Here is a 16,526-nt window from a genome sequence, read left to right on the forward strand (position 1 = left end):
AAGTAAACAAATCAAAATATCTAACAAAGTATCTAATTTAATTGTATCAAATATCTGAAAATTGGAACACATTTTACAATTTTTGAAGTACATTCTGATTATAAAATGCACACACTACTGTTTGCAATACAAATCAAGAGAGGTAGCAAACTAATTTCAATATTTGCAGCACATAAACCTACATGTGTGTCACTTAACAAATATTGTAGAAATAAATGACATTAAACATTAACATTTATTGAGATACCAAACTGTTTAGTTTGTGATACAGACAAAAAAAAATATTCTGTGCACTGTGGAACTGGATTCTGTCATCCCAGTCGGACTTCTGGTGGCTTCATTCTGCGTATATTGGGTTTTTGAACTGGTAGACTGCTGGGAAAAAAAAATATATATATATATATATATATTTAGTAATGACTACAATAGTTGATCTGCTTTAGAAGAATTCATAAAACATAAATGACAATTCAGAACTATGAAAATTAATTACGCTTTTGTTTTTTCCGTTTTTTGCCAGCATTGGTTGGAATGGAAAGCTCCGCCTGGTTGACTGAAATATTGAAAATATTTTTTATTATTTTCATTTCTATAACACACGGTCAACATGTTAATCTTTAAGCATAAATTTACCATAGTATGGTTTTACATCTGATGAATGACTAGTTGGCTCAGGAACAGCTGTGAAGGCTGAAAATTTCAAAATAATGAAAAACTATTTGTTTATTTCTATTCATCAAATTAAAGATTTTTAGAAAATGAAGAGTCACCTCTCTGAGGATGTTGCCCGTGCTGCACAGCAGAACTGGGATTTGATGCAGGTACATCATTTTCTTGACATAAAAAAAAAACAATAACAATTTTTCCCAAAATTTTAAAAAAGCTATTTATTTGAAACAAACTTGAAATCCAGTCACTCTAACAGTGCAGATGTTTGTCACACATAATGAACAATTAAAATATAAAACACATACCATAAACAACTGAAGGTCCCCTTCTCGGACCTTCACAAATAAAATTAAAGCATAAACATCTTTATTCTTACTTTAAAATACATTTTAGCAACATAAAAAGCAAAAAAAAACGTATTGTTGTAACTTATGCAATCGATTAATTTAACAATGTATCAATAAATTAAACTTGATTTGATGTAACACAATGCCATGCAGTTGAAGTCAAAATTGTGTGATTTTTTTCTTTTTTAAATATTTCCCAAATTATGTCTAACAAAGCAAGGATTTTTTTCACAGTATTTCCTATTATATTTTTTCTTGTGGAGAAAGTCTTGATTCTTTTATTTCAGCTAGAATAAAAGCAGTTTTTATAATCCATTTCAAGGTCAATATTATTTACCCCCTTAAGCAATATATATTTTTTCGATTGTCTACAGAACAAACCATCATTATACAATGACTTGCCTAATTACAACTTGCCTAATTAACCTAGTTAAGCCTTTAAATTGCACTTTAAGCTGAATACTAGCATCTTGAAAAATATTTAGTAAAATATAATGTACTCTCATCATGGCAAAGAAAAAAGAAATCAGTTATGAAACCTATTATGTTTAGAAATGTGTTGAAAAAAAATCGTTCTATTAAACAGCAACTGGGGAAAACTATACAGTTGGGCTAATAATTCAGGAAGGCTAATAATTCTGACTTCAACTGTAATGCTTTTACAGTTCTCCCAAAATTTGCCTTTAATCTTCTTACCTGTTATCTAGTGTTCAGTTTCCTTGTTCATCACTGATCATTTCATAAGAAGCCACATTTGTTTCCCTCTATATGTTTTTTTACTCTTAAAATGTAATTAACTAGCATATCACAACATTTTCAGCTAAATATTTTCTTTAATGTTATGCAGAAGAAAAAAATTAGTCAATTTATTGTACCTTATGTGATTGTAAAAAAAAATGTTTGATGTTTCTCACCCCGGTTATTTCTGTGACGTCTGCTTTCTTCAGCGGGATAGTTGCCTATACATGTGGAATGGTTTTCATGAAAATGAAGAAACTCCATACAGAAACACATTGTTGAACATTGGGTATATTACATAATGCTCACCTTCACTATGTATTACATTAACAGAGTTAGACTCGGATGATTTATCCTTTTCTGTACAAAAGAAGATATACTTTCAGAGATGAAGCAGATTTTATAACATTCATTTGTGTAAATATTGACTCATTAGGTAGTAAGGAATCAGCGCTCACCAAATAATTTTGAAATCATGCTGAATATAATGAAAAGCATGATAAACAACCCAGCTCCGGCAGCAAAGTAGAGCCAGGGATTTAAATAATATCCTTCTGCATGGAAAAATACAGACTATTAGATAAATGTGAACAGTAGGGATATTTAATGTTTGATTTTGTTTTTACAGAAAAATAATGCTGTTTGGTTATGCAGAGGTTACCTCACCATGGAAAATAAACGGTTTAACATCAACTTATACTATATAAATACAAAATACTGTATTTTTTTTCCAAAATCAAACAAAAAGTGCTCAGGGGTAGCTTAAATAATGTGTCAGTGCTCTTTAGGTAAGGGATTCATCAGAATAAACAGCAAAAATTAGTCCAAGGCTCTCGAAAAAGGTGGAAAAAATATTTAAAAACCTTTATTGACATGGCTTCGAAATGGATTAACACTGTTACCCTGATGAAGGCAGTTGTTTGCCGCAATGCATACTGTAGGTGCAGTTTTAAGGAATAGCCATGTCAATTAAGACTTTTAAATATTTTTTCCATATTTTTCGAGTGCCTTGGATGGTCATATCAATATGATACTGATATTTGCTGTTTATACTGTATTTATGTTTTTGAAAGTTAAGTGACTTTATTGTGTATAAGGACATTTTACTGTGTGGTGTACCTCTGTGACAAAACAAATATTTACATTAATAGTGTTATATAGTAGTTCACTGCATTATAGTATTGTGTGTTACTCTGACTGTGTTTTGTATTTATGTGTATGGCCCTGTGCATCATCTATAGCCTATAGGAGTATTGGACATTTTATGTTAAAAAAGTAAGAAAATTTTGAAAAATAAATACAGTAAAATTGAATTATATTTATGTACAATTCAATAAATACTACACAATATAATGAATGGCCTAAAATGTTTGCCCTTTTAACCCATTAACTGCCTGCACTACCAAATGGTCGAGCATATTTTGACTGTTTTAAATAATGGTTTACACACACAGCATTGTTGGTTTACAAAAAAAAAATCAAACAACCATAATCCTTTTGCACTACACTTGATTTGGTATTATTGTAAATAAAAAAATAAAGAAAACATGTTAAATGAAAATCTGAAATATTTTATGGCACATCAAAAAATAAAAATGAATTAGTGTTCAAAAATGTTTAATTTTGATCATGTTTTTAAATAAATTGGTCATATTTTATAATAATATTACACTTCATATTTTCTGATTGTCGTAGAATATGTATTAATTCCAGTACTTTTACCATAAACCGACATATCAACCATTTGGTAGAGGCTGATATTTTAGAAATTATGGGATGTGTTGGAAAAAAATGCATTGAGTGGGTTAACTAGAGACATTAGGAGTTAAGAAATGCAATCCACGTTTTTTTTCTTAAAGGAAGACTGCACCTATAATCTGTTAGTAAAACACACACACACACACACACACACACACACACGCACACACACACACACACACACACACACACACACAAACACACACACACACACACACACACACAAAAGTTCCTAGCATAAGCTAAGCTAATCTACACTGTAAAAAATATCGGTATCACTTTAATATAACAATACATGGATACTGATGTGTTAATATGTAAACTAAACATTTATTATGTTAATGATGAGTTAATTACTTGTTGCTACCTAATTAATTGTTAGTACATGATTGTTTGTTAATTAATGTATTAATTACCACATTAGTTTATGCAAAATTTAACCATCATGAACTCATGAGCTGTTAATAAGTAATTATGTCATGACTTTACTTGAAGGGGCACATCATCATTAATCCATTCCTAACTACTCGTGAACTCCTTATGCACGTCCAACTAGTGCATTTACATTGAATAAAAATAGAAATCGAACAATAGTTCTATTTCTACTGTTCTGTCAACATCAACATGAACAGTTTAAACACAGGAGTTCATGAGGATGAGTTAATGGTGATGTGCCCCTCTAAGTAAAGTCATGACATAATTATACATTAACAGCTCATGAGTTCATGTCAATGACATTTAGCTTAAACTGAAATCTTAATTATTGCATTAAATTTACATCATGTTCTAACAAGTAATTAAGGTAGCTGTTATTCACACATGAACTCATGTGAACTCATGTAGTTAAAGTTAGTTCATGATTAGTGTGCTTCTTAACTCATAACAAAGTAATGTTTAGTTGACATATTATTGCATCATTATTAATGTACTGTTATTGTAAAGTGTTACCAAAATATCTGTTAATTTGTGTTAATTTACAGTTGTGTATTGCATTATGGGATCTTGATCTTTGCTTTGTTAACTTTTGATGTTGAAAACTGAACTCTACGGTTGAACAGTGACTTTTATTGACATTTTAGTGGCTTGAAATAATATAAATTGTAAGAGATGACATAGAGAAATGCATCTGTAAAATAACAGAAAACGTATGGCAGTTAATATACAACACCAACCCAGATAATATATCACTTTAAAATGTTAAATAAAAGACAAGTTTTTCTAACTTTTCCATTTTAAAAGTTGTTGGAAGGAAGATCAAGGTCCCATAATGCAAAAGCATAAACATTTGGGGGGAAAAGACTAAATATAAACACATGAATCACAAAATATGGAAAACCGTTAATGTACAGATTTTTTTACAGTGACATAAAACACAAAAGGAGTCTAGATTCATTCACACAAAACACTTAACAACACAAATGACACCTAAATAAAGCAATAAACATGACTTTTTAACAATAGATGACCCTGATGTACATACTGTAAGTTATAACAAAATGTATTAAAAAAACATGAAAATTTAAATAAATTAGCAATTTACAGTTTTCAGTTTACAATTTTTCAACAACAATTGTTAGATCTTTTACTTTTAAAACCAGTTTCCATTATCCAGTATAATTTTTTATAAATTTCCTTGTGAAGAAACAATGTTAACCAATACATTTCTGTAATGTTATATATAAATAAATTTGTAAATTATTGTATATTTATTTATGACTAAATTTCTACGTTAAAATAAATCTAAAATCAAGCAATTAAAATAAAAATACAATTGTACCAATATGACAACCTGTAACACCGGAAACACTCTCACCATATTTTACAGTGAATTTTAGACAACATAATCATCTACAGTACAGCTTCTTCTCATTCTCATATATTTCTATGCACTGAACTTACCTTGCGATGAATGATGCTGTAATTCTGTGATCTTCACTCTCCAGCATTCACTGTTCCACTCACAAAAGTACACGCCGACCTCTGACGACTCCAGATCATGGACGAGGATGGAGAAGTTTCCTTCCTCGACTAAAAGCGGAAAAGCAGTCACTCGTCCTTCTCTAGGATTGTTAAAGTAGATTCTGCCATCAGTAATGATCTTTACAAGAGTGTCTCCATTGTTAAGGTGTCTCCATATCACCGTGTCATTCAAACTTGTATTAAAGTGACACGGAAGAAAGACTTGAGATTTCAGAGAGGCATTGATGCTGACATCTGTACATCTTTCACTCCAGCGGTTCAGAGCTTCAAAAACATCAAAATATGGTTGACTTAGTACCATATAACACACTTCCATATTTTATTAATGACAAAATCATTTTAAAGAACTGTCTGGTTCATTAACTTTAAACAAAGAAGTATAAATGTCAATTTAAAAAATACATATACACTGAAAAAAGATTGATTGGATTTTCTAAATGTTTTTAAGGTAAGTGGTTGAAAACTATTTATATGGGCTGAATTTAAACAAATTGTTTGCAACCTGTTACCTTAAAAAATGTGTAAATCTAATGAATAATTTTTTTTCAGTATATTATTACATTTCCAAAACTAATTTAAACAATTATAATTAAATAAACTTAAATAGATGTAAAGATAAACGATAAAGGTAAAAGAATAAACATTTGCCTACCATTTGAAGACACCAGAGCACCAACAAATATCCAAAGACGTGAAATGTTCATGATGCATGTCATTCAAGATGTCAAGATTGAAAGACCAAGACAGAAACGGAGAGAAATGTGGAGGCTGATGTCCTTCACATGCTATTTCCTGTAAAATACACATGCACAGCCTCTTAAGTCTAAAGTGTGTGGTGGCTTCACAGTTCATGAGACTCGTCGTTATATTCGTCAGATTAGTGATGCAGCTATCATCTGATAGTGAAAAAATGTGATTTACGATGCATTTGATAACAATAAAGGCTAGATTTTATTATGCATGTGTGTTTTGAGGTTGCAGAATCAAACGCTGGTCTGTTTACCTCAGGTAAACTAGTTTCCATTTTTACCACATCCTGTTGCAAAGACAAAGTCATATGTTAAAAGCATGTTGACAGTTGACAGTAAACAGCACAGCCTATGCCAGAGATTATTCTTGTCCAGCTCGTTCAGAAAACACTTTATCAACATTTTCTGACAGAAATATTTGACATCTCTGTTTTAATTAGCATATGGTAAATTATTCACTAAAGGCATTCATCATTTAGAGACGATATCAAACAACATGTACATGAAATGTGCGTATTTATTGGACTAAAATGTAATTTTACTGAAATCAACCGAGCTGCAGGGTTTCCCCTTTTTCGAAAACAGTGCATTACTGCATCGTTTATTTTGAGCTTCGCTTGCAAAAACCGCAACAAGCGAGTGAGAAATAAGCCACATAGCATTTCCTATAAATGGCCTTAAAATAACACTGGAGGTGTATAATTATTTTCTTTACAGTGTAGCGTAGATGACTCTAGGTACCTGTAAGCTAATATAAAAACATGATTATGAGCCCTCAAGAATTGTTGCAAATAGGCCTACTACAGTCCATTTACAGATCCTGTATGTTTGATGTTTGACATGATCTGATCTTCCATGTAAGTATATATATATATATATATATATATATATATATATATATATATATATATATATATATATATATATATATATATATATATATATATATATATATATATAAATGTGTTTGTGTGTGTGTGTGCGTGCGTGCGTGTGTGTGTGTGTGCATGTGTGTGTGTGTGCGTGTGTGTGTGTGTGTGTGTCTTACAAATAAGTTTGTCTTTTTGCAGGTTAATTGTAATAAACAACTTTCAAAATGATTAAATTAAGTTGTAAAGTAGGCTTGTTTATTAAATTATATATTATAATATATTCTTAAAAGTGCACATTCTAAATATTTATTTCTTTTATTCATTGTATCCGATTGTACCCCGTTTAGTGATTTTCCGTGATTGCTTTTCTAGGCTTTAGCCTCAAATCTTCATTAAAAGTAATAAGCGCGTCACCTAGTGGACAGAATAGTCAATAGCAGGATGTGACTATACAGATTGCAAATCAATGATCGAATAGTTTTTTCAAGCATCAAAAATACATGCGTAAGAAAGCTTTAAATTACAGTGTGCTCTTTTAAACTGTGTTTTATTTGAATAAAACGTCGTGACGATCATAGGCTATATTTTAACGTGATTTACAGAAGATGGCTTTAGTGTAACAGTATTTAAATAATAATAAAACAAATTAATTGTTATTTTCAACGTGTATAATTTGACATGTCCTTCAAATGATCTGTTTTACCCAATTGTCAGCAAGAAGAAATCATTTAAAATGTTATGAAATGTATTATGATCACTTGTTATTTTATGTATTTTAATAACTAAAGGTCAGAATAAGTATGTTGTTTAATGGAGCTAATAATATGCCAAAACAATCTGAATTTTAATTGTGTTCATTTGAATTAGGCCTATTGACAATTGTTAATTAATAAGTCTGAATTTTCATTTGCAATTGAAAATTGTTTTGAATTTGAATTTCTTTATTTGAATTTGAATTTCATAACTTGAATATTGAACATCGGAAATTTAAGACGCAAAACAGAATTTTTTACAGCCATATTTTCAAACTTAAGATTTGTTGTTTCTGAATTGCAGATATCCAGCTGGTAAAAATACAGTTTCAAGTTTTCAAGATGAAGAAATTCAGAACATCAAATTCAAAACCTTTAAATTCAAAACCAGAAATTCAGATGTGAAATTCAGATTCAGCAGAAAGTAGGTCAGGGGTGATCAACAGGGAAGAGTAGACGATCACCGAAAAGTCAAACTTAGAATCACTCACCTCTGGTTGATTCATGGTTTTGGACAAATTACAGGGTGCGAATTATGAGGGTGGGGATTTTGGGGGCCTGCAAATAGGTAAAATAGGTGTTTTTTTATCTACATATAGCCTAATGTAAAATTTAACTCCCCGAATTAAATTCCCCAAATATGTATTTTAATACCGGGGGAACAGATGCTTGGATGTTGTTGCTTCATGATCGCTGGCTTGAAGTTAAAAAACTATAACACATTTATCAAACCAGCCTCAAATCTCAAGATTGTCCTCGTGTAAATGCGCAGAAAGGATGTTCAGCTTTAGGGAAGGCTGCTTTCGGTTTCAGGTCACATAAAACAAACATGTTGAAAACTTATCAAGTGGCTTTGCCTGTACTCTATTCACAACAATGTAGACTTTGTTGTTACTAATTAAAAAAAGTTTTAAGCACTTAACAAATAAGGTTAACAAGAAATCAATAAAATCATTTTCAGAAAACAAGCCTTTAAATCTAACATTAAGGCCCAATCCCAAATCTATCCTTTAGCCCTTCCCCTTACTCCTACCCCTTATTTTGCGAGTTCACGTGAAGGGGTAGGGGTGTCCCAATTCTCTTTATCTTGAAGGCGTAGGGCTAAGGGGAAGGGCTAGATAGCCCTCGAAAAACAGTTTTCAGGACCACATTTGAAACCAAGGGCAAGGGGTAAGAAAATTTCCCAGAATACACCATCTACAATGGCTGTATCGCTGCACCCGGAAGTCAGGAAATCCACAAATTAGTATTTTTGTCTTTATTATGCATTTTTACAACAAACAAGCACATGTTTCAATACATTCATAACCGCGTTCATGTTTTACCGTCATTCAGCGATTCAACAAGAAGAGGCAATACACACAAGTAGTGTTGCTCATCATACAAAATACTGTTAGTAAAAACCGTTAATCCTCAGATAAAGGTGCTAGTGTGTTTTGGTGTTTTAAAAGTGTTTCTGCAGGTTGTTTATTAAGCCCATTCACCTGTGTGACGCACACTTCATAAATGTACAGTGTGTGTTTTTTATTTTTTAAACACTTAAAAATCTTTAAAGTATTTGCATTAAAAAATTGGATATTTTTGCATACTTTTCCTCTTGTACATTATAATGAGTCACACTGTAAAAAAAAGTTGACTCAACTTAAAAGTTTAAGGCAACAAACTTCAGAACATTTTTGAGCGGACTCAACTTTCAACCCTATTACTATACTTCACTCAATTTAAGTTGAGTAAACTCAAAAACGTCCTGATGTTTGTTGCCTTAAAATTTTAAGTTGTCAACTTTTTAAAGTGCAGGCAGATAAGAAACAAAAGAGAAACCAGTTAGATTATGTCAAGTGTTGCTTTATTTTCAGTTTTTATTAAACATTAAGAAACATTATTCCACTCAGCTTCCTACTAACCTTATAATTAACAATCTTTTACATAAAAGGTAGAAAAGGGACGATTAAAACATAGTGAAGCTAACATTCATTTAATAAAGTTGCTAGTTTATTTGTATTTAACTGATGTGCACGTCACTTAGCAAAAAGTGGCAAATATTTCAAAGGAAAAATGTGCAACAATCATTGTACAGTAAAAATGAGATATAAATATAAACACATATAAATTTACATATGGTGACAAATAAATTTAGTTTTCTCAGCAGGGTTCCCATGCTTCTTGAAAGTACTTAAAATAACTTGAATTTTAGACATGGATTCAAGGCCTGGAAATTTAAAAACAAACACAGGTCCTTGAAAGCGCTTGAATTAAATTTGAATTTGAATTTGTTTATGGTTTTGTTTTAATAATTGAACTTAATTGTCAAAAAAGAACAAAAAAAAAGATTTTTTAAATTCTTAAAAATCTTACATTCAATTCTTGTACAATAACACTGACACATAATCGACATTTTATTAAAATTTCAGGAACAGCATTTAAATATCACCAATACTGAATTCAACAATTTTATTCAAGTTCTTTAAACATGACTTTTTAAAATGGTCAACATTCATTAATTTTCCTTCTGCTTTATTCATCAGGGGTCACCACGGCAGAATAAACCGCCAACTTATCCAGCATATGTTTAACACAGCGGATGTCCTTCCAGCTGCAACCCAGTACTGGGAAACACCCATACACTCTCACATGCGCACACACACACTATGGCCAATTTAGTTTATTCAATTCACCTAAACTGCATGTCTTTGGACTGTGGGGGAAACTGGAGCACCCGCGGAAAACCTACACCAACTAAACTCCACACAGAAATGCCAACTGACCCAGCTGGGACTCTAACCAGCGACCTTCTTGCTGTGAGGCGACAGTGCTAACCACTGAGCCACCGTGTCGCTAAAATGGTCAACATATTTAATGTTAAGTGTATCTGATTGTTAAGTACAGCAGGACTTTCATGGTGCCTCCTATGCTGGGGTATAAATTACAAAGGTGTTTGATTTAAAATGAATGAGGCTTTAAAAGTCCTTGAATCTGCTGTTCATGAAAGTGTGGGAATCCTGTGTCAGAATGTTTTAACATTTTTAAACAGGGGAAATTAATAAATGATTAAAAAAAACACTCGAAAATTGATGACAAATGATCGAGTAAAGATGTGCACTTTAATCCTTTACAAAACTACACATTTATAATCTGTAAAAGTGAATCCTGATTATGTTTTTCCACTGTTGTCAGCAGCTCCTCTTTTCAGCATTATGCCTGGATGACTGCAACATTTTTAAAATAAGTTATTCACAGCTTATAACAGAAATATGTTTTTGAACATAAGTTGTGTCTTACCATAGGTTACTGTAGATGTGGTAGGGTCATTTGGATCTGGACTTTTGCATGCTGATATAAAACAAAATATATTGGTATGCTATACTGATGATTTTTACTTATTCAATTAGCAAAAAATAAAAATCACCTCGCCGTTGGATGAAAGTAGTTGGAGTTGCTCTATCCTGTTCTTAAATAACAAAATATGCATGGTAAATAAAATATATGACCAATAGGTGTGCACAGTGTTTTCACAAACTTCACATTCAACTATCAAATTATGCAAATAGCAATAAAACATGTATTTGGATATTGAAATTAAGTTTCTGCAATCATATTTTGTATAAATATATCAAATGCAATGGCACTAAGTGGCATTATTGACCAACAGATAGATCTTAAAATCTCTTCTTCTTTATTTCTTTTTACTGAACTTACCTTGGTTGTATTCTTCGCTATCAGATTTATATTTACATGCATTGGTTGTCCAGGATAACAAGCGGTTTTGCAAGCCTGAAATTTAGAAACAATAAAAACAAGAGTCAGTTTTAATACTGGTTCATAGTATTTACCTTTAGATATTTATTGAACAGCAGTGCTCACCAGTGCGACTAAATACAAGGAAAAGAATGACAAATAGTCCACCACCAGCAAAAAAGAACAGCCAGGAGTTACGATAAGCTTCTGTGACAGAAATGTAAAAAAAAGTCAGTTGAATTGAATATATTACACAGCGCATGTAAATGCTGTCTAATTTACTTTTCACTTTTGAAATACATTTTAAGTGTATTTAAAATCTGCATCTTTACAAGCAGTGTTATTGTAATTATCTTGAAATATCTGTCTGATAGCTGTCTGTCTGTAGACCAGCATACAGTTGAAGTCAAAATTATTAGCCCCCCTGTTTATTTTTTTACCCAATTTCTGTTTAACGGAGAGAAGATTTTTTTTTCAACATTTTTAAACATAATAGTTTTAATAACTCATTTCTAATAACTAAATTATTTTATCTTTACCATGATGACAGTAAATAATATTTGACTAGATATTTTTCAAGACATTTCTATGCATCTTAAAGTCACATTTGAAGGCTTGACTAGGTTAATTAGGTTAACTAGACAGGTTAGGGTAATTAGGCAAGTTATTGTATAATTATGGTTTGTTCTGTAGACTATCGAAAAAAATATAGCTTAGAGGGGCTAATGATTTTGATCTTAAATTGTTTTTTAAAAAACTAAAAGCAGCTTTTATTCCAGCCGAAATAAAACAAATAAGACTTTCTCCAGAAGAAAAAATATTATCAGACATACTGTGAAAATTTCCTTGCTCTGTTAAACATCATTTGGGAAGTATTTTAAAAAGAAAAAAAAAGTTAAAGGGTGGCTAATAATTCTGACTTCAACTGTATATATAACATAATAAAGCATATAAAACAGCTGAAATGACTGCACACTGATTCAACTTATAGACTGTTAACAAAAAAAAACATAAGATTTACAGTGAACAAAACGCAGTTTTTCCAGTTGCTAGAACTTTACAGTTAAAAATTATTTCAGAATTTTTTCAGAATTTTTTAGTTTTTTACCATATACATCACACAAATAATTTATTCTGTGATTTTTACAGCCATTATACACTATAATCCTCCTTTTGCTTCAACATATGTGGAGTGTTATTTCTACAACCCCAAATCAGAAAAAGTTGGGACAGTATGAAAAACAAATAAAACATTTAAGCAGTCATTTAGTTACTTTGACTTCATTACATTTGACTTTCATTGCAGACATTACAACTAACATTATTTAATGTGTTCCTTATGTGTTCCTTGACATAATCCCATAACAGACCCTGGCTTTTGGACTTGTTTTTGGTAACAGTCTGGATGATTCTTTTCTTCTTTGGTCTGAAGCACATGATGTCTATTTCTCCCCAAAATACCTGTAATACTGATTTATCTAACCACGTTTCCACACTGAAAAAAATTATTCAAAGATGATTCCTTGGATTTACTAAATTTTTTTTACGTTAAGTGGTTGTAAACAATTTATTTGGGCTGAATTTAAACAAACAAATTAAGTTGAACATTGCTCAATTTAATTTGTTTGTTTAAATTCAACACAAATAAATTGTTTGCAACAGTTTTGCATGAAACACTTTTTTCAGTGCACTGTGTGATGGTCCATCCCAGATCCTTCCAAGCCCAGAGAAATTGACGAAGAAATCTGACTTCTGGACACTGTTAACATAGAGCTTCCCTTTGGCACAGTACAGCTTTAACTGGCATTTGTGTATGTAACTCAAAGTCAAAGTAAATTTGGAAATCACTAAGTGTTGCATGCAAAACTGTTTCAAACAATTTATTTGTGTTGAATTTAAACAAACAAATTAAATTTAATAATGTTCAACTTAATTTGTTTGTTTAAATTCAACACAAATAAATTGTTTACAACCACTTAACGTAAAAAAAATTGAGTAAATCCAAGGAATCATCTTTAAATAATTTTTTTCAGTGTACTTTCTTTTTTAAATTTGCGTTTTCCATACTGTGCCAACTTTGTCTCACTTTTGACAATATTGTTTTTACTAACTTAAACTGCAATTAATGAATTGACTATCTACAATATACATGCAATATCTGTTATGATAGTGATGTATTTTACAGTTGGTTTGATACCTTCATCTCAAATGGTGTTCTCATTTATATTATTTTATAGCATACATTAAAAATTATTTAAAATGATAATAAAACAAATGAATTAATATGCTAATTCCAAAAACTGTCTTGTTTTGAACATATTGTATAATTTCATGCAGTGAATTCATGTAGGTAATTCATTTATTTATATTTTTTTCTGAGAAATTAAGACTTGATTAACATAAAGGGTATTGCTATGTCTATCTGACGTAGTTTGGGTTCAAAATATAACAGGAACAAAGAGTTAGCCTAATTAGTTCAAAACCGAATGTCTAATGAATAGCAAACGTTAAACTAACTTTACCGCCGCAAACATGCAAGATAAACTGCTAAATAAAGGTTTAGAGTTGTTTTAGTGATTGGAATTGAACAAGTTAAACTGGATCATAATATTTATCCTCTCTCACAATATATATGTATTATAATATCCATTCTTGACTGGCAATTAGGAATAGTGAGCTGGTCGGTCACAAAAAGAAAGCTCTCAGCAGCGCAAAGTGCAGAGCAATAGTTGGACATTTTCATTTTTGAGCAATGAAGGGAAATTTTATTACTTCATCAACAAATTTTGTTTTTACATCATCGACAAATTATTACTTCATTGCAAACTCTCAATAGATTCATCAAGGATTTAAAAAGGTTACAGAATCTATTGATTCTTCTGTACTTATGTGCGTGCGATCACAGTAGATATTGGGGGGTTGTAATGTGCAAAAAGCACTACACCTTGAGACGGATGATGCTGTAATTCTGTGATCTTCACTCTCCAGCATTCACTGTTCCACTCACAAAAGTACGTGCCGACGTCTGAAGACTCCAGATCATGGATGAGGATGGAGAAGTTTCCTTCCTCAAACTGATTGGGTAAAACACTCACTCGTCCTTGTCTAGGATTATCAAAGTGGATTCTGCCATCAGCAAAGATCTTTACAAGAGTGTCTCCATTGTTTAGGTGTCTCCATATCACCTTGTCCTTGTCAAAGCTTGTATTAAAGTGACACGGGAGAAAAACTTGAGATTTCAGAGCGCCGTCGATCCTGACATCTGTACATCTTTCACTCCAGCGACTCAGAGCTAAACACAAGATTATCAGATTGTTGCTAATAGTTCAATATGTAAATATGAAAAATGAATACTCATTTCTATCTATAACTTACCATTTGAAGACACCAGAGCACTGAAAAATATCCCTAGATGTGAAAAATATGCCATATTTGTCAAGCGAGATGTCCGTGTCAATCACTATGAACTAAAGTCCAAATAGTCGTTATTTCCTGTCACAGCACATACACATTCCTTTATATGTGGTAAAAGGTGTGAATTTTCAGCTTAAAATATATGCATTTCCTGAATCTTGGTTTAACACCCCATTTATCTTACCTTTTTGCCACACATGTAGCAACAATCTATATCAATAAATGTTATTGCATATTCAATGAGAGTCAGTAAAGAACTGATTTTGAACAATTTATAAAATTAACTGAAATTATTAAATTAACTGAAATTACAATTATTAATATTATAACTATATTCAAATAATTATATTGTAAACTGCACAAGCAATAAAAACTCATTTTCTATATTTGCAATGTTACTAATGTTTTATCACAACCATTCCACTGAACATTAGACATCTAATGCACTGAAAAAAATTAATCTGTAAAATTTACTGTAAAAAAATGTGATGTGCCATTCAGGGAATTCTGGGAAAGTCAATTTATGGTTATTCGTGATATATATTAAAGAAAAATACCGTTATCCAGGTTACAGATTTACTGTAGCATTTTTACAGTTTTTTACCGTTGAAATCACAGCCATTTACAGTGCACTGTAAAAAATAAATCCGTAAAATTTACGGTAAAAAACAGGCAGCTGTGGTTACCAGTACTTTACTGTTAAAAATACGGTACAAACCGTAAAAGTAATTTCTCATTTTTACGGTAAACTACCGTATTTTATTAGAGGTAATATGTCTGTAATTTGAATTATAAACATCTACACATCTTTAGTTACACAGTTAGACATGTTAGCACACCCATACGCAGGTGGTGATGAGGAAGTTACATAATGAACCAATGCTCATCACAATCAACTTTTCCCACAAGCAGAAAAGTGTATCAATAAATAGAGGGTGCTCGGTGTCATTCATACAGCTACTACACACCATTATGGTAACACGCATAAAATTAAAGTCATGAAATAAACATTGTTTATCAACATTAAATGTAACATAAATCTCTAATGTATATAACTGATGGGGAAACAACTAAAAAGGTCCATAGTAATGTCAACTATAAGCATAAAAAGTGATGTGCCATACAGGGAATTCTGGGAAAGTCAATTTACGGTTATTCGCCGTATATATTAAGGAAACATACTGTTAACCAGGTTACGGATTTGTACTGTAGCATTTTTACAGTTTTTTACCGTTGAAATCACAGCCATTTTTACAGTGTGTGGACATGCAGATCATAATTACATTTCATCCATTAGCCCAAGACCAACACCTACATGACATGCAAAGTAGGCCCAGTAATTTAGATGTCAAACCATGCGCCCAGTTGATTGTCAATATGCAGTTCAACATTGACATATAATGAATGTCCAGTTTTGATGTCAACAGGACGTGTGTATAAGGGCTAATCATAGTCCAAATATGGTTGTTATTGACACATATATATATTAATAATAATGTCAAATATCAACTT

General features: G+C 31.4%; 1 protein-coding gene across 5 annotated transcripts; it reads right to left on the reverse strand.

Moving 5' to 3' along the window:
- Positions 1-216: 216 nt before the first annotated feature.
- LOC130241919 (uncharacterized) lies at positions 217-6,423 on the reverse strand. 5 transcript variants are annotated; one of them, XM_056473909.1, is made up of 10 exons: positions 6,145-6,423; positions 5,412-5,756; positions 2,213-2,308; positions 2,064-2,114; positions 1,931-1,975; positions 975-1,004; positions 771-833; positions 634-681; positions 494-553; positions 217-375 (listed from the first exon to the last, which is right to left on the reverse strand). In XM_056473909.1, exons 1-10 carry the CDS (start codon positions 6,206-6,208, stop codon positions 338-340), a joined length of 840 nt encoding a protein of 279 aa, XP_056329884.1. In that variant the 5' UTR covers positions 6,209-6,423; the 3' UTR covers positions 217-337. The 5 variants fall into 5 exon arrangements, with proteins under 5 accessions (XP_056329884.1, XP_056329883.1, XP_056329882.1 ...); XM_056473908.1 differs by having other exon boundaries at positions 217-372; positions 634-690; XM_056473907.1 differs by having other exon boundaries at positions 634-690.
- Positions 6,424-16,526: the final 10,103 nt, after the last annotated feature.

The sequence above is a fragment of the Danio aesculapii genome, chromosome 15, assembly GCF_903798145.1.
Source record: "Danio aesculapii chromosome 15, fDanAes4.1, whole genome shotgun sequence".
NCBI classification, from domain to species: Eukaryota; Metazoa; Chordata; class Actinopteri; order Cypriniformes; family Danionidae; genus Danio; species Danio aesculapii.